Genomic DNA, 18,373 nt, shown 5'->3' on the forward strand with positions numbered 1-18,373 from the left:
ATTTCTTCTTATGAAATCAGGAGAGGTAATCATTGCATCCCTGTGAATAAAACATGCCTTCTAGAGTCCACAGAATTATAGACAAGAGTCACTTCACATTTCAGGCATATGTGTGTATACTGAGGGAAAACCAAGGCTGTGGAAAGGCACCAAAACCTGGTATTTGGAAAACCAATGTGTCTGAAAAGCACCAAACTTCTGGGGAAGTTAAACCCAGACAGTAACAGCTGGTTCATCTCTCTGTCTACAGTTATTGAGGATATCACACTGCTACTGGGATTTGTAACTTCTGATCTGAGTTCAGACACTGTAAAGCACAAAAATAAATATTTGGAAGATTCCATAGGTGTTTGTATTTTAATCTCTGTATTCTCAATATGTATAGCTATGCCTGTGTTGCAGGCTATAGGAATGTAATATTATCAGGTACTAACTGGTCATCAACTATGCTTCTAGTGGAACACATGACAAGCCCTTGAACCTTGGGAAAATGGATTTCTTTTGGAAAGTTAATATTAAAACCATTGCAGTCCTGCCATGCCTACACTTCAAACTTTGCATGTTTTCTTTGCCGTCTACCTTGGATTTTTTAAGAGTAAGGACATCAGGATTTATTTTCTTGCCTTTAAAAATCCCCTTTAGTATGCAGAAGGGGACCATTGATATTGGATCAGGCTGCCAATTGCCTTGCTGAAATCTAAGAATGCTGAAGCACCACAACATATCTGACTTTCCACATTGTATTACATCAATCATCTGTTTTTCACCTGAAGCCGTTGATACCATCTCTGCATGTCGCTCCATTCCTACAGGGTCTGCTGAGGCACTCATCGATGTTTCTTTCACACAAGACACCAGTAAAACCTGGGAGGCACTTGCAGGAGAAACCACCAACTCGATCTTCACAAATAGCCCTATTAAGACACGGGTTTGAAAGGCATTCATTGACCTCCATTTCACAGTGAGCACCTGAGAAGAAAAGAACAGAGTCACAGCTCCACTTTGAATTAACCAAAGAAAGATTACCAACTCATTTCTGTTTTTTAAGGACTATTGCCCATCTTCTGGGAAACAGCAAACTCCAGGGTAGCTATGCAGGTTTGGGATTTACTCCATTAACTGAGGTCAAGTGGTCATAGAAGAATAACAGGAACTATCTTTGCAGCTGGAAATTAACACTCAGTAAACTGCAGGGAATGCAAATATTGCCCGTTTTGTGACTAATTTGGGCTGAATCCGGAAATCACCTGAGAAACTATTCTGAGCAACTAATGAAAAGCTTCTACAAAAGACATTTAGTTGGAACCTTAACTTTTAAAGAGAAACATGAAAGCCAGAAACATGTAATTCTGGGATTTCTGCTGTGAAAGAGGCTCTACGTTACAAGCACGGAAGAATGAGGCAACTGCACGTGATTTTATAGTGGAGCTCCTTGGCAATATGATAGTTAACAGATACGCCTCATTGTCAAAGAAATCTATGAACACAGTAGAAAGCTGACTATGGGGATGGGGAATAATTTTAATATAGTCCATCTTGCCTACTGTTACAATATTTTTCTTTTTAAAATAAATGTTAATAATTTGCACCCATGTGAATGTCCTTACTCTTTCCTGAACATCACACAGTGAGTTCACAGCAAAATTAGGAATAGAAGACAAATCACTTTGTAAATTTTTCTGAAGCTGCACTTACACTCCAGGGACTCTCAGAGATTACATGGACCTAGGAAATCTAGTACATCCATATCAATACCTAATACATGTAATATATAGCAATGAGATTGAAATACATTGGACAGGGTAGGAAGACATCTTCTTGGTCAGAAAGAGTGAAGGCTGACTTAAAACAGAAAAAAGTGTACCTGTGAACCCTTTTGCACAGGTGCAGCGGTAACCATTCTTGCCATCAACACAATGCCCTCCATTGAAGCATGGAGTGGAGCTACATTCATTTATGTCTTCCTCACACAAGAGACCTTCAAAGAGCAAGGGTTACAAGGCATGATCAAGACATATTCAAGGTCTAGGTGCTGTGGTGACCGAATGTGGAAGACAGAACAGCACTATACTGCTTGCATAACAAAAGGCTGCTGAGATCAGGTCATAATATTTCATGTTTGACTGCATTAGTGTGAACATCTACAGAGATCATCTGTGCTATTTATATGCTGAGATGTGAAAGATGTGAAGCCCATGGTTTGTATTTACAAAGTTTAAGTAAAATTCAGCAGCTGTTGCTGTCAATCACATGAAAAATAAGACCATTTCTGCTGGAAAACACCAAGTCTTTTCTAATCACAGAAAATGATTTCCTCAACAGTTTATTTCAATATTTAGAAATTAGGTGCTGTTTTTGCAAAGTACTCAAGCATGTCAGTTTCAATATCTTCAACATGCAGGTGAAAGTTAAAAAGACTGAGACAAAAAGATAAGAAAAAGCCCACTCACTCACCGGGCTACTGTAAAGCAACTGCATAAATGCTTTGTCTAGTCAGACCATATTCAGTCTCACAAGCATTCTTCCTGTGAGGATTTTCTAATTCCCTAAACTTCATTCCTTTTTTTCTTTTTTGTTTTCCAGATCAGAAATGTCACAAACAGAACCATATGTGCACAAACACACACACAGACTGTTCTTGAATGCTCATCCTTACATTTCAAAACCTGTTCACATATATTAGAACCTTAATCTAACCTGTAGATTAGATTGCTTTACTGTTATAATAACATGGATGAATTACACAGCCCTTGTGTGTTGTGTTATCAGCTTGGCACAGAAACAATGCCTGTCTGAAGAAGAGCTATGAAGTGAAACAAATTACCTGAATAGCCTGGTTGACAATGGCAAACAAAGGTGCCAATGCCATCTTTACACATTCCATTGTTGTGACATGGAGCTGATTTACACTCATCAACTTCTGTTTCACATTTCAAGCCTAGAATGCAAAATAAAAGACTAAGAATGGGAAGACAAAACTTGAAATTGTCCAGAAACATAGAAATAATGACAACTTCATGTAGTAAAACATGACTGATTAATTGCGTACATTACCAGACATTCAGGTTTATTATCTTCTCTTTAGATTGTGGCTTTTTTTTTTCCTGAGTCAAAATGCTATTAGCAAGGTATGATGTACATTGGGCAACGGACTGAACAATTCGAATTAGTGGCACTTAAGACCTATCACAACTCAGAGAGATCACTTCTTGATAATAGCTGAATAGTAAGTCATCTGTTTGCTTTGAAGCAACCGGGAAGCTAACAGTGGAGTACAGGCAGATTTAACTAAATTAGCTGTTTAGAGTGCAAATTTCCAGATTTACTAATCATAAATATTGCCAAGTGATAGGATTTTCAAATCCACTAACTCCTTAAAAGAAACTCCATTAAAAATCCTTTTATGCCCAACATGATATAATTCCATGAGAACAGGAGGAACTATTTATTTTCTTAATACTTATGTATTTTCCAATTAGTTATGGATTTTCCAATTACTTTTCCAAATACTTATGGATTTTCCAATTAGTTAAGATATACTCTTGCATTGATATACTTTTCTGCTTTAGGCTTGCTCATGTTAAGGGCATGGAGACATGATAGCTTGTCCACTCGCTTCTTAATTTTTTTACCTGTATACCCAAGTGGGCATATGCAAATATATCCACTTCCCAGCTGTTTGCATGTCCCATTGTTGTGGCATGGTTCCAGGAAACACTCATGGAAGACCTGCCAGAGGTAAGAATGATGCAATTACAGTAAAGGTGGAAAACACAGGTGGAAAAAAAATATTCTAATTTTAAACTGTACACCCTATAGTCACTTCAGAAAGCTGGGAAGAAAGCATCACTGGCACTAACTTCTAGCTCTTCCTCTTTGTCTCCTCAGCACACTGACTATTCTTTTTTACTAAAGAAAAATACCAGGAATCTGAATATTAGTTTTAAATTACCTTTTATTTAGCAAAATATGTTCATTGCAGTTGTTCCCTTAGAAATTTCTCAGCTATGATTCATAGGTGACATTTTATATTACACTGTCTTCTATATGAGAGTTCTCCACTTCACGTTCTTTTACCCTGGCTAATCACTTCTTGCTACCGGTCATCAGGTGAACTGGTGGGGAACCTCACCATCTGGTGTTATTTTTTCTAATGTAGCAAACCCGAACTCAGCCAAGTGCCTGAGTAAATGGTCAACTAAAACAACAGAAGAGAAGTTTGTCACCTGCCTATATGTCATATAATGGTTCAGGTGAAATTTACCATTAGTCAACCTTGCTCCCGTTTACACAACATTCTGACTTCAGATTCAAACAAAGCAGTCTTGTCACAGTTACAGACTGGGGGGAGGTGGTGGGGGTAAACGACTTTCTATGGCAAACTGGAGCAGTTTCTATCACGTGAGGACTTGCCTGTATTTCAAAGGGAGTACTCACAGCACAAGGGAGCTCTGCCTGCTTCATCTCAAGTCTATCTATATTGCAATAAGTAAAACAAAGATTTTACAGATGGGACTTAGATGCCTGGTAGCATTTTCTAGAATTCAGCACATGGAACACATCAGATGACTGAGAGTGGTCAATCTACGTTTACAGACTGGCTGAACTTCCTCCATGGAGTTTATATTTCTTTTATAAGTATGATAAATATTTCTATACATCAAGTGAAGCCTTGAAGTCCAGAATTTACGATTACAAACAGCAGCCTCCTTTGCTCAGTGAAAGTGCTTCTGTGACTACAAAGAGAGGCTGACTGTTCCCCTCATGACCATCACTCTCATCTCTTCAGGAAATATTGTGAACATAACAATTACATTTAACATACATTTAACAATTACAATTAACATAACAATTACATTACTCCTTTCATTTGAGATAATATTGGAAAATATATATTTTCCTTGCCTGACTGCTGACTTTGTACTGCTTGCTGATATTTTCTGGAGAGGCTGGTACCATCATTACACTTTCCTCAGCTGCTGAAAAAGTAGACCCAAAACCTAAAAGGAAAGATTTACAAGTGCTCTTAATAATACTGTATTCCATGAAAGCATAATAATTGCATGTTAGTAATGCATGTAAAGATATGCTTTGTTGGAATAAAAAGCAAAGTTTACAGTAACCACATAGTATTTTACACATATTTTACACAAGTATGTATTTGTAAGCATATACATTTCTAAAACACCTATATGTGTGTGCACATAGAAAATATATTTTATTTGTATTTATAGACACACACATACTTGCATTTACATATTTGTATATATATATATAACTCTCTCTAGAGTGTAAATACATAGTCTACATATGCAATGTGTGTGTGTGTGTGTGTGCACACACACTGTATATGCATACTGTTAGGAGCCTTGGTATGTATCACACAGTCACTCCTTCTAAATAACACAGAGGCAACACCAGTTGGCAAAAACAGCTGTAAACTTCACTGGTTGAAACGGAAGGTCTGCATTTGCTAGGAAACTAAGTGGGATGTTTCATGTTCAGACTACTGCTGGCCATCCTTTAGATGTTCCTGTTATTCACTTCCTCCAGCAGAGATAATTTGGCTTACTTGAACAATCTGTGATGGATCTGGCACCAATGACAGTTGTTGTTCCATAAAAGGGACAAGACAAGCAGTAGGACTTTCCCGGTTCTGGTTGATAGTAGTCTCTGGGGCAAGGGTAGCAAGGTGTCAAACCTGTACGAGAGAACTCGCCTGCAAGACATGGTACTGCAAGAAAAAAAAAGGGCACAGTTTTGAGCGATCACTTGCAACCTCACACTACCTCCCCCCACATCTTTCTCTGGTCATTTTCTCTCTTCCCGTCATAGTGCCTCCTCAGACTTAATGAAACAGGGTGAAACATGAAACCTGCCAGGAATTCACAACTCTAGGAATGCTTATTTAAATTGTGCTGTTAGGTGACATGTTGTTCTCCAAGGAGTACAGAAATATCTGGAAAGTATTTCTAGCTATTCCTTTTGCTGCTCTGGGGACAGATTTCAAACACAACTTCTTTTCCCCTTTATCTCTCACATCCCCTTTATCTCTTACACCTTTTTTTTTTCCCCTTTAAGAAAAACTAGGGACACATGACAAGTTTTTTTGTTCCATTAATCCCTGCAGAATGTTACCCCTGGGAATCTTTCTGGCAAAGCTTCCCAAAGACAGTTGAGGACAATTTCTTGAAAAAAGTTATGGAACAAACTGTGTTAAAATTCAGTATTATTGTACAGAAGATGTGGAAGCTGTTCTGGAGATAATAGTGGCAAACATCCTCTCATTCCCTTTCTCTTCTGTAAAGAAAAAGGTTTTATTTTCATGTAGATACCTATCACATATCTCATTCATCTGTAGATAAGAATTCATCTTGGAAACCAGAGAAAGGGCATACGAAATAATCAGGGTATCAGGAAATGACATGTCATTTTGCTGGGAAATGCTGGTTTCTCCACACTTAACCAGAAGCAGAATTCAATCTCATGCAGATGAACTGGATTACATTAGCTGATGTTTAAAAATATTTTAGAAATTTCTAGAATTTTGTTTAAAAAATTTCAAAGCCCCTTTTGTTACAAACCTCCACAAGCTGAGACATCCACTGCACCTCTTTTTACTGTTGATGTATTTTCTGGGCAAGAGATGCAATTCCTGGATCCAAATGCTGGCTGATACATGCCAAGTGGACACGTTTCACATGTCTCAAGACCATTAGGTGAATATGTTCCCTGCTTGCACTGAGCTATAAGGCAGACGAATAGGCAAAGATTAAGCAATGTCCAATAGCGAACATGGTTCCTAACCTCTGAAAGTAATGCTGAAACCACAATATATGTCACAGGGACTTCTATTTATAGAGCTTACTCTGAATAACTTCATGGGTACAAAGAGAAAGAAAGAAAAAAAAAAGAAAGTGTGGTAAACTACTGATAGCATGTTTGTTACATATTAACCACCTAATTGTTTTCCAAGCAGCTTCACAGATGAGTTACTGAAACTCAGTTAATAATTTTTAATCAACAAAGTTAATGATAAGACAATAAATAGGGAATGAAACTAGCAACCTCTTTTTCAGAACAGGTCATAAAGAGATAGAGGTGCTGAGGTGCTCAGTGCCAAAGCACTGCAGTGTAGCATGCAGAGGTTCCATCTTTAATCATAGTAGGATGATGAGGAGCTGGTAAGGACAAGAACGGCATTATTTTAGTGTGTTAGTCCCTGCAAAATGGGCTCACAATCTCACAGAATGAAGACAGAAATGAAATAAAGCTTCAAAGACCAGGTCTTCTTGAAACATCTGCCCAGGCATCCCATATGCCACAGCAGTTGTGAAAACCTGGATTTTTCTCTTTACATATGCATCGAGGGACAGTTAGGAATGCTCCTCATTTCACAGTCTAACCTAATTTCAGTACTCCCACAATGAGGACAAAAAGGGTGCCACCAGGCATTCACAAGTGGCTGTCTGAAGAAGCCAAAATTCTCACCTTTACATTCAGAAATGCTCCTAGAGTGTAGATACTCGGTATAACTACCAGATGGACAACTTTTGCATTCAAGCTGCCCTTCCTCATCTTGGTAGGATCCAGTCCAGCAGCTTTCACAGGTATGATGCTCCAGGGAATAATAGGTACCCAAAGGGCAGTTGACTGTAACATTGGAAACATAAGGTTCCCCTCAGACTGCACAATCATACATATTTGTCTTGCCTCTGGAGTTCCCATTCAGTCAAACCCTGTTTCTGTGAAATATGACTCTCTTCCTCAGCAAATAGGGTGTCTTTCTGGAACACTGCAAAGATCTCACTATACGCAGGAAATGGAATCCAGTTTCCTATCTCAGCTACGCATCACCCACAACACTAACAGGGTTAAAAGACTGCATACCAAGCACTGTTTTCCTGTGTATCACCAAGTGTGGATATGCCTAATTTCCCCATGGGAGTGGAATCCTGGGTACAAAAGCATCCTTTTTCCACAGGCCTTAGTTAGGAACATAAACATCCTCTGCAAGTCAAACCGTGCAAAGCATTCTAGCAGTTTATTGTTCTGGGAGACCACGAGCACTGGACTGTGTCAAACCATAACCCTCTGCAAACATTCTCTAAAACCCTGGTTTTCAGACGATTCTAAATACATATAAGAAGCAAGTCATCTGGCTTACCACACATTCTACCCCTCAGCACAGAACCAGGCCTGCAGAACAGAAAGGCCTTCTCAGTCTCCAGTGAGTTGCTGTCAGCTACAATGAGTTCGGATGCAAACTGAAAAGAATACATGGGTTCCTTATTAAGAGTTCTATTCAGCCTGTTCGTGATTGTCTCCAGAGTTTTAAGGAGCCGTCGCTGGTTTTCCAGTTCCAATGTATCATTCCTTTCATCAGGCAGTGGCACGCTAGCTGGGATATAAACAGAAAACACAAAAATCACACAGATTTTACAGTCAGCACTTCCAGTGTACTCTGGAGTATATCAAGAGTGCAACACTCAAGCTTGCCAGTGGAAAGCAGGCCATGTGCACAATGCTCTCCATGAACATGAGGCTGTGATCTTTCCCCCAAGCAGAAAGTCTGTGATGAAATGGAGCTATGAGTGTCTCCAGAAAACTGTCATCTGCATCTCCAGCAGGCTTTATGAACTGAAGGTTTAGTTTGACTGCACGCATTATAAATATGTTTTTTTAAAATGTAGGAGAAGAATGATATTTTGACTTCTCTCACCCGTGATGTTAAATATTAACTTTATTTTGTGGTCGGTCATTGGAACATTCAGCTTATGCCTTTTAACTCGAGCAGGTGCTGCCTTTACAGAGGTAGCAAAATGCTTGGATATGTCATCTTCTTGTGGTACATCAACAAAATCATCATAGGAATAATCCAGCTGGTTTGCTGCTCCCCAGCCAGCAGGTCCTGTGAGGCATTAAGAAATAACAAAAAAAGAAGCAACATCATCTAGAAAACAAGTGCCTGTACTTATTTCTAAAATACATCCCTAATAGAACACGGTCTGTTTGAAGTTCCAGATGACACGTGCTGGCTTCGCTTCTGTACAGGTGCCTACTGTAACAGTATTTTGACTAAAGAAAAAGGAAAAAACAGTCTCACTCCAACCGGTATCCTAGAGATCCCGAATCTTGTGCAGTTAGCCAAAGCTTTAAAGAAATACTGCTATAAAACTTACATGTTGCAATTCTTTCTCTTCCCTTGTCTTGCATGGACCCTCACCTACCAGCAACATCTTCCTAAGCAATTCCACATTGCCTTCTCTTCCTATTCAATTACAGATAGCATGACCTATGCCACGTCTCCACTTCATCTTCTCACAAATCCTGAATAGTTTTACCATCAACTGCCCTCTCAGAAATGGCTGGTAGCATCACTGTGTGTTTATTACTCTCAGACAGTCAAATTCACTCCCTGTATAACATTATTCACCTATAACATGCTTCCATCCAGAAACAAACAATTGTTTCTGTACATAATCTACCTTTTCATTATGTCTAAATCTAGAGATGCATGGTCTGTTGCATGATCTAGCTCTTTTTTTTTTAAAAGCATTGAGATATAAAAAAATTCTGCCAGTTACCTGCTAGCAGTCACCTAGATTATGCTCAGTTTACAGTAGAAACTAGGACCAGTTAACCACCACAGCTTTGTGGTTAATACCACCTAAGTATTCCACAACTCATTTTCTGAACTGCTGCCTTTTACGACCAGAGGAGAGTTCTGTTCATCTGCCTCCTCAGTGTAAAATCACAAGAAAGTCCAGAAAAACAGCAAGAAGGTTATTCTGATAAGAGGTTGTCATGAAACAGAAGAGAATAGGACCCTACATCACATGTCCTCAACACTGGTTCCTCCAAGTGCCTTTACAAGTTAGCTCCAGCTGTCACCAATATTCATATTTACCCTGATGACAACTGCAAACAGACAACTGCAAACAGACAACTGCAAACATAATGAAAAGGTAGATTATGTACAGAAACAATTGTTTGTTTCTGGATGGAAGAATGTTATAGGTGAATAATGTTATACAGGGAGTGAATTTGACTGTCTGAGAGTAATAAACACACAAGGGGATGCTACCAGGCATCTCTAGAAGGCGAGAATAAACAGGAATAAACTGTGTAACTCACTATAAACCCATAAAGGAGCTACAGTCCTATGACAGAAGACATATTCTGATGTTAATCTGTCCAAATGCCTCCTGCTAAGACAGATAATGTGAGTTATCTGTTTTCAGCTTTTCTGCTCTGAGCATGCCAATGGGACTTGGAAATGCCAAGTACAGCATGGACACTAATCCGTTCAAAAATGGACTGAAAATGACAACTTATGTGGCATAAAGCAAACTGGGAACAATCACGAGGACTGTCATAGTTTTCACCCTGATATTGCTGCAGTTATCCTGCAAAATCTGCCCTTGTACACAGGAGGTCATTTCACAGCTAATGGGCAAACTGACCCTTGTACAGCTTTATACCGTGAGGTATATACCGTGATCTGAACCAGCATGACTGATGTCCATTTTCATAACAATCTCCAGAACCACCTATTGTACATTTTCAGTATTTTGGCTTGAAACTGTATGTTTTTAAAAGTTGTTTTCTTCCAGGCTAACCAAGCAGGTTTGTAAGACTCTGTGTGTGTGCTTTTTTTCCCCTCCCCATTATGAGGCACCTCTGTAAACTTTTCCTTTACGCTATACAGGAAGCAGTATCAAAACCAAACAGCAAACAGTTACATATAAAACCTGTTGTGTAATTATTTACTATCTTAACAGCTCTATAGTTATTTTTTAAGAATACCCCACACAAGACATTGTATACTTCAGAACGAAAGGAATTATGCCATATTAAGCCTGGATGGCTATGAATCTGTGCAATCAATAATTACCAATGGCAAATCCATTTTCGTAATCGTAATTATATTCCAAGCAATGTTTCCGTGTCTGATCTTCCAATCTGCAGTCAATATCATCAACATCGTTACAGAATGATGGGACCTTCCAACATAAAGAAGAATAACATTAAAAAATACAACCACGTAGCCCTCTCCCTTGACTTATAAAAGCTTCTAGTTATAATTTAAAGCACTGGTCCTTCCAGTGACACCAGATTTCCCCTTTCACATCTCTCATAAACCTACAACAATCTGCTGAAAGGAGTATGTTCTATTGACACAGCCAGAAAACTAGAGGGAAACCTGTAGGAATACAAGCTCTTCATTACAGATCTTTTTTGTAAGAGAAGCTGTCTATTCAGTTAGCCACTCTTGGCATGTGAAATCCCAAAATATGGAAATAAGTTCAGACTTGCTTCTCCCTGCTGAAGATCACAGGGGAGCTCACACATTTGAAAACATCCCGTTTTTTCCAGCTATGTAATCTGTAATTCTGTTAGGTTTACAACAATGCAGTCACTTTGTTACTAGATTTCAACCTAATTTCTTCATATCTGCCTCTCTCTACTCATGGAAAGGGACTCATGCATTTCACCAAGAGACCTCAGAAAACAGGGAAAATCATGTGAGATGGACAGAAACCACAGAACAGAAAACTCAACAGAAACCTTTCTGATATTGTGGATTTCTTCTCTCCACAAAAGCTGTGAAGATTAGACAAGAACAGATGAATGTATGGTTTCTGATAGTATCTGTATTTCTTGCTTTTTCCAGAAAGGTTGCAAGCAAGTTGGGCTCTGGGACATGTTTTGGAATTTCTTTACTTTTCCTATATCAGTCTTCACTGGAAAGATGGCTCCTGCTGATTCTTCCCCCCCATTACAGAACTCTGCCAGAATTTCAAATTATTTGGAATAAGAAACAGCCTTTTTGACTATTTTCACAGATTGTTGCATTTTGATTAAATTGCTTGGGCAGACCACTAAGCATTTTTTTCCTTACTATCTTTTGCTTGCTGATAGTAACCATCTAAGCACTGGAACATGGTGGTAGCTGGCTCTTAGGGCAAAGGAACAGAAATAAAACTAGCCGAGATTTCTCTACTGGAAGAGAATAAACCTGAAGCAAGGCAAGAGAGTAACAGATATTTAAGTCCAAATGTAAGAGATTGCCTGAAGTGTTATGCAAGTTTGCAGCCATTTGACAAAGGTTACTGACATATGTTCTTAAGTTGCAGGAGTTTGTCCATTATCTGTATATGCTAATAATGCTTTTTAATGGGTAGAGAGGCTTTTAGCATATGAGCCTTGTCCTGCATAAAATCTGTAATTGCCCAGGGTTCTTTTCTGAGGCAATGCTATCAGACTAGGCCTGGACATCCATTCTGAGACCACAGCTCAAAGTTCTGCTACTTCTGTTTTGCAGCCGAGAACAGACACATGGATTACGAGGGGAGATTGTGATATGGAAGCAGAAAGCAAAAGACACAATAGAGAAGGAACATGCTACCCCTTCAAATATGGTGCCATGCAAATCTTAATGGTAAGAGTGAGAACTCAGAAACAAAAGAAACCCAAGCAAATTATTTAAATCACTACTATGGGATTTAAGTGCCTGGACTTGGGCACCAAATGTGGAATTTATTTCAGACAGATGTATACTCATATTATATGGATATATGTTACAAATATTCAATATAAAATCCACATAATTTATAATAATATCCCGCTTTCAAAAACAACACTGAGTTTAGGGGACAACTGACTGGCATCTTCAAAACTGCACAGGTTCTCTTTGGAAGCCTACTGAAAAATCTATGAGTGCCAGGTCCCTAAGCTATCTGGACAGTTCTAAAAATCGTGTCCTGTATAGCTGAAGACTGAACTAAATTACATTAAAATGCCTGTGAATCATCTTTATTTTTAAAGGAGACTTGTCAACTTCTGAAACAGCACAAATTTAATTCATGGGTTTCTGTTGTATTTTCCTTGTATGAAATTAGTTAGCTGGAAAAAGTAATAACAAGATACACTTTAAAAAAAGTATGTAAAAGGAATGAGTATTTACTAACCTACCATTTTACCAAGTGCACTCTGGAATGCATCAGTAAAGCTATTTAGAAGATTGTTGTTATCACATCGTGTTGCTTTGTAGAGCATCTCAAAGGATTTGAACCCATGGTTTGCAAAACGATTTACTGAAAAATGTTAGAGAAATATTTTTTTACTAGGCAGTGCAAGAGTTTCAGAGCTAAAAGCAAGATCAATCCAGACAAAACTGGAATACACTGAGCTAGGGAGCATTGTCTTTGAATCAACAACCTAAATTCCTAGTGTTGTATACATGAAAATGGATTATCCATACCTCGGGCAGTGCAGCTGAATATGACCCTTTGACAGGCATTAAATTTTTGGGAAAGCTAAGAGACATTAAAAAAAGCTCTGTGACTTATCGATCTCAGCATTTTCTTAATGGAAGAAACCTGTGATCTGTCAACTAAACTACTTACTTGCTACTGAGAAAGGAGCAATAAATATTAAAAGTCCCATTAGTAATGGTGGTAGGCGAAATATGAAAAATTCTCATGCCGGATTTAAGCAAATCAAAGTTACTAAGTGTCCAAGTTACGGATTTTGAACAGATAGACAGCTCTGAAATACAATTCTCATCTGCTCATAGCTGAAATACTGCTCTGGTTTGCAGAAACCAAGAAATCAAATTTTTAGAAATATTGTGAAAGAATGCCTGGAAGTCCCTAAATGTGTTATTTGAGAAGCTGTCTAAAACACAAAAATAGTAGTGAATTTGAATCCTGGGAATATAGCAAAGATGTACAGTAGATGTAAACCAAGAAATCTACTCTGATGGAGTGGATGCAAGATGGTGTCAAGACTGGCTTCATATGTAGCTCTAATACATTTATTATTAAATGTAACCAAAGCTGGGAAATTCCACAACTGAAGTTTTGTGTGCTTCCATCTCAAAGAAAATACATAAATGCTTCTGATCTGGTGATAATTAGATGTGTAAGTCCAGCATGCACTGTGCATTTGGACTTATAAGTTGCAAATACTGTTAAAATTCCTATTGAAAAAACACTGTGAGTGTTTGCAAACAAATTGTTTCAAGCACCAATTCAAAATGACAGACCTTGTCTACTTTGCCATCTTTGCTACTTTACATCTTTGCTATATTTCCAGGATTCAAATTCACTACTATTTTTGTGTTTTAGACAGCTTCTCAAATAACACATTTAGGGACTGCGAGGCATTCTTTCACAATATTTCTAAAAATTTGGAGGCAGAGGACAGAGAAGATTTGTTATCATTAAATAGAAGTCATTATTTCTAAAATATTTTCATTTACTTCTTCATTAAACATAGTGTTTGATGAGTTGAGGATTCATTTTAATAACAGTAAGACTTACAAGAGCAGCCAGGCCACTCTGGAGAATAAGGCGGTTTCCAGACACCATCCTCATAGGCACAATAGTAGTTTTCACTTGATCCTTCTGAAAAGCTATAACCCTCTGCACAGTGCAATGTGCAATTAACTCCTGCTTCATCTGATGTGCATGTAAAATGACCATTCACAGGTTCAAAGGAGATTTCACAGGGAGAACCTATGAAAAATACAAAGATTTTTATATTGATGAATGTGGTGAAGTAAGCATGCACACAGGAAAAGAGTACGGAGAGATTTCTTAAGGTACCTAGTACCAACCTCATCTTGCCCCTCTTGAAATCTGTGGAACTATTATTTGTTACTTCCATAAAGGCAGGATCAGGTCATTGCTAGATTATTCTCAAACTCTGCCACCAAAATTTGAAATCCAGAAATGTGAAGACTCAAAAATTTGTATGCATATGAGAAATTCAGAAAGGCAAGACTCAGACCCTTCTGTACTCCTTTTTCAAAGGTGCCTGCTCCAGCATGTACTACCCAAAATAATACAAAACATTAATCTAAATTTTCACATGAACCTTCATACAATAAATGATAATAAACTGTATTACCTCTTGAATTCTGAAACTAAACATTATCCATTCTGCACTACTGCAACAATGCATAGACTTGTCAGAATCATCTTAGGAGGGATAGACTGTAAAACCCCAGTTATGGTTTATTTTACAGGCCAATTCTGAAGGAGACTGTGAACGTTTGAATACATTATGTTACAAACACGGAACCACAAAATGTCTGAGGTGGTCTGGAACTTGAAATAATGCCAATTCTAAGCACTGGCTTGTTTTTGCCAAGATTTACAGCAAATCAGAAATTAGCACGTCCATTTGCAGCTTATATTTTTTAAAAACTATAACCAAAATTCCAGTTTGCATGATTTTAAATTCTCTTTTCACTAACAGAATTTTTTATACAGATGCCCAACTAAGCTATAAGCACTAGAGAGCAGAGGTGAAGCAGAATTTTCATCCTTAATACTCTATCAGCCAAATTTGGCCTTACAGAAGAAAGTGTACTGTGAGGAAGAGGTTTCTATGCAATAAACACAAATGCAGCAGTAAATCTATAGGTACAGACAACCTATAAAATCTAAAGAGTGTTCCAGTATCTGCTACAGTATTTGTAGGTGATTACAGAAATTCCTTTTTAACTACAGATTTGAAGTAAGACCTCAGTAACTTGTATTAATTCACTTCACATGGTATCTGTCACTGGGAAAAAAAAAAATCAATAAATTACTCTAAGTTTTACTGCTTAATGAATCATCATTTCAGCACTTATAGACCTAATTTGAAATTATAGGACCAAATTCACTGCTGTGCTGCTTCAGTCTTACACAATTTATTCATTGGTACTAACAAATCTTCTGACTGCCTTCAAGTTATCCCAATATAAAATTCAAATAACTCAAAGTAAAAATGGAGTAGCATTGCATCATCTATGATATTCAGTTAAAACACCACCATATGCTCCTGACCAGAAGATTAAGACAACAAACCTTTGATGACAATGTGAATTTCACATGTCCTGTTATTGCCAGAGGGATCCACAGCTGTATATTGAACTGTTGTCTCTCCTTTGGGAAAGACATCTCCAGGTGCATGACTCCTAGTGATACTCAGTGGAGCACCTAGAAGAGTTAAAAGACAACCTAAACCATCAATCAGGGAAAGAGAGTTACACCCAACCCTGACAAGTGGAGAAGGAAATGGCAGCATGTCTTCCAAATTAGGTGCTCATAAAAATAAAAAAGTAAAAAAACCCTCCAAAAAAATCCTAAACTCCACAGGATCAAGGGGAACAGGCTGGAGTTCTCTAGCTTTCCACTGTTGTGTGCATGTTCTGCGGTGCACTATCTCACCTGAATTGTCTGAAAATTGTGGCTCTTCCCATGACACTGGGTACTCATTCTCTATTGCTTGCACGGGTGGTGGAGATCTGCATCTGTCAATTACAGGAGGTTCTGCATCTGCAGAATTTGAAGGGATGGCATGACATTAGCTTACTGAATTGCTGTCACACTCAAATGAAATCTATAATCAGAAGTCATGTAAACAGCAGTTTCAGGTTCAGATCAGAAGACAAAACAAAGATAGGCACACACTTGTAAGCTGCTGCAACTGGTAGATGCTGAGGAGTGGAGAAGACTAATTCTTCTGATGAACACATGGTTTCTGCATTCTGTTTGCATTCTACAGAGCAAACCTTGTTTAACAGGACTGCTGAATAACACAACTGTCTGAAAGAAATACCTGAACAATGATTTGCACCAGCAATGTGCAAGAACCTTGGCAACTTTGTTGGAGTCTTTCAAGAAGAAAAAAAAATTCTATACATGATGAAGGCAATAAATGACAACACAATAAAGCATTTAATCTACCAGTATGAGAAGAAATCTTCACATTCTGAATGAACAATAGAGCAAAACACAACCCAAACTGAACATCTGGAAGCAATGACTGCACATTATGCAAACTGTGACCCAAGATCAGCAAAAGATTTATAGAGATGATATTACTCATGGGCTTATACCTGCACATGTAAAGGCCACAATGACTCACAGTCTCTTTCTGCACAAAATTGGAAGCTTTTGGCCATGACAGACTCTTTCACAGTGATTTTTACCAGCACTTACCAATAACCTTGACACTGAATGTACAGCTTGCCTCATTGCCCGACTTATCAGCTGCTGTGTAAGTAATGGCAACTTCACCAATTGGGAGAAGGAACGGTGGTATGAAAGCTGGGGTAACGTGAACTGAGACCTTTTACAGGAAAACACTTTGTTATTTAAAAAACAAAGCTGGTTAGTAATTATGACGGTCATGTTTCAAGAAATGGCCACAAAATAGTATTCTTCAACATTAAGCCTACTAATTCTTAATGCAAATAGCCTCTTCAAGTAATGAGGGTGGACTCTGCAACAGAGTGCTCTGCTCTCCTTCTCAAGACTGCCTTCTTTATAACAACCATTTACAGCACTGTGCATTAAGAAAAGTCAGGACTGACTCTTGTCTGCCCCGTTGCATTGAACACACACTACATGAGCTCAGAACCTGCTTTGTCTGCAGTTCAGGTCTCCAGCTGCAAGGGCAGCAGACCTGGGAGATGAGAGGGGCAGACAGTTGAGGGCTATAAGCACTTAGATACTCAGTTTTAATCTATCTATGTTTCTGAGTCGATTGCCCACAGATGCTTCAAGACATTCTGGCATGGCAAAGGAACCCTACATTTGGAGTAAATGATACTTACATACTGTCTATGGCTCTTTCATATGAATTAGAACTGTCTTAAGGAACTTCTCTTTAAAATAATGGTTTCATGTGAACAAAGAAGTTTATCTGACAGCTGTGACTTTGACAAACCAGCAATAACTGAGAGCTAAGACATTTAGTTTCTATGGTTCTATGAATGACCCTGTGTCTGCAGAGTTACAGTACATGACCATGGCTATTCTACAGCAAAAAAATAAGGAGTGTAAATTTAAACCTCTTTTACTGCGATACCTTACAGCTTCCAAACGCAAAACCTCCTGTGTTTGCAGCAAATTAAAAGCACACACAGAGTCACTGTTCCTCTGCTGACTCACGATAAAGCAGTCAGTTGTTGTAACTTGACCACGTCTGAGCCTGTGTTACTCTTTATGAAACAGCTCTGGAGGAAGTTTTCCTTGTAACTCCATTTCCAGACCTCTGATGCCCACTGTAGCCAAAGAGTCACATCTGAACCTTGCATCAGATAGGAAAATGTGATATTCCTTTCTCAGTTGGGAAGCTGCAATGACTTTTTACTTAACACAGTATTCTTGTTAGCCTTTAGGATTAATGAACTGGTTTACTTCCTTCTGAGAAGAGTTTATTAAACTTCTTCACATTCTAAGAGCTCATTTTTAAAGCAGCTCTCTCCATCTTATAAACAAGGGCACATTCTTTCTTTTGACCACATAAATTAAACACAGGAGATTTTTATGCACTTAAAACACCATGCGGAATGGCCTGCAACTGC

The 18,373-nt window shown here is 38.3% G+C and overlaps 1 protein-coding gene across 1 annotated transcript in view; it reads right to left on the reverse strand.

The window, feature by feature from the left end:
• Window positions 1-18,373, reverse strand: part of SVEP1 (sushi, von Willebrand factor type A, EGF and pentraxin domain containing 1) — a gene marked incomplete at its 5' end in the record, with an annotated part of 136,995 nt that overhangs the window by 56,451 nt on the left and 62,171 nt on the right. The window contains 16 exons of the mRNA XM_082075065.1: window positions 768-969; window positions 1,865-1,978; window positions 2,825-2,938; window positions 3,633-3,729; window positions 4,906-5,000; window positions 5,573-5,734; window positions 6,585-6,746; window positions 7,492-7,653; window positions 8,168-8,401; window positions 8,723-8,911; window positions 10,898-11,006; window positions 12,979-13,100; window positions 14,331-14,525; window positions 15,867-15,998; window positions 16,230-16,337; window positions 17,004-17,133. Coding sequence (XP_081931191.1) covers window positions 768-969; window positions 1,865-1,978; window positions 2,825-2,938; window positions 3,633-3,729; window positions 4,906-5,000; window positions 5,573-5,734; window positions 6,585-6,746; window positions 7,492-7,653; window positions 8,168-8,401; window positions 8,723-8,911; window positions 10,898-11,006; window positions 12,979-13,100; window positions 14,331-14,525; window positions 15,867-15,998; window positions 16,230-16,337; window positions 17,004-17,133 — 2,327 coding nt within the window. The remainder of the gene's footprint in view (window positions 1-767; window positions 970-1,864; window positions 1,979-2,824; window positions 2,939-3,632; window positions 3,730-4,905; window positions 5,001-5,572; window positions 5,735-6,584; window positions 6,747-7,491; window positions 7,654-8,167; window positions 8,402-8,722; window positions 8,912-10,897; window positions 11,007-12,978; window positions 13,101-14,330; window positions 14,526-15,866; window positions 15,999-16,229; window positions 16,338-17,003; window positions 17,134-18,373) is intronic.

Source organism: Streptopelia decaocto, assembly GCF_964273445.1.
Source record: "Streptopelia decaocto genome assembly, chromosome: Z".
In the NCBI taxonomy this organism is placed as follows: Eukaryota; Metazoa; Chordata; class Aves; order Columbiformes; family Columbidae; genus Streptopelia; species Streptopelia decaocto.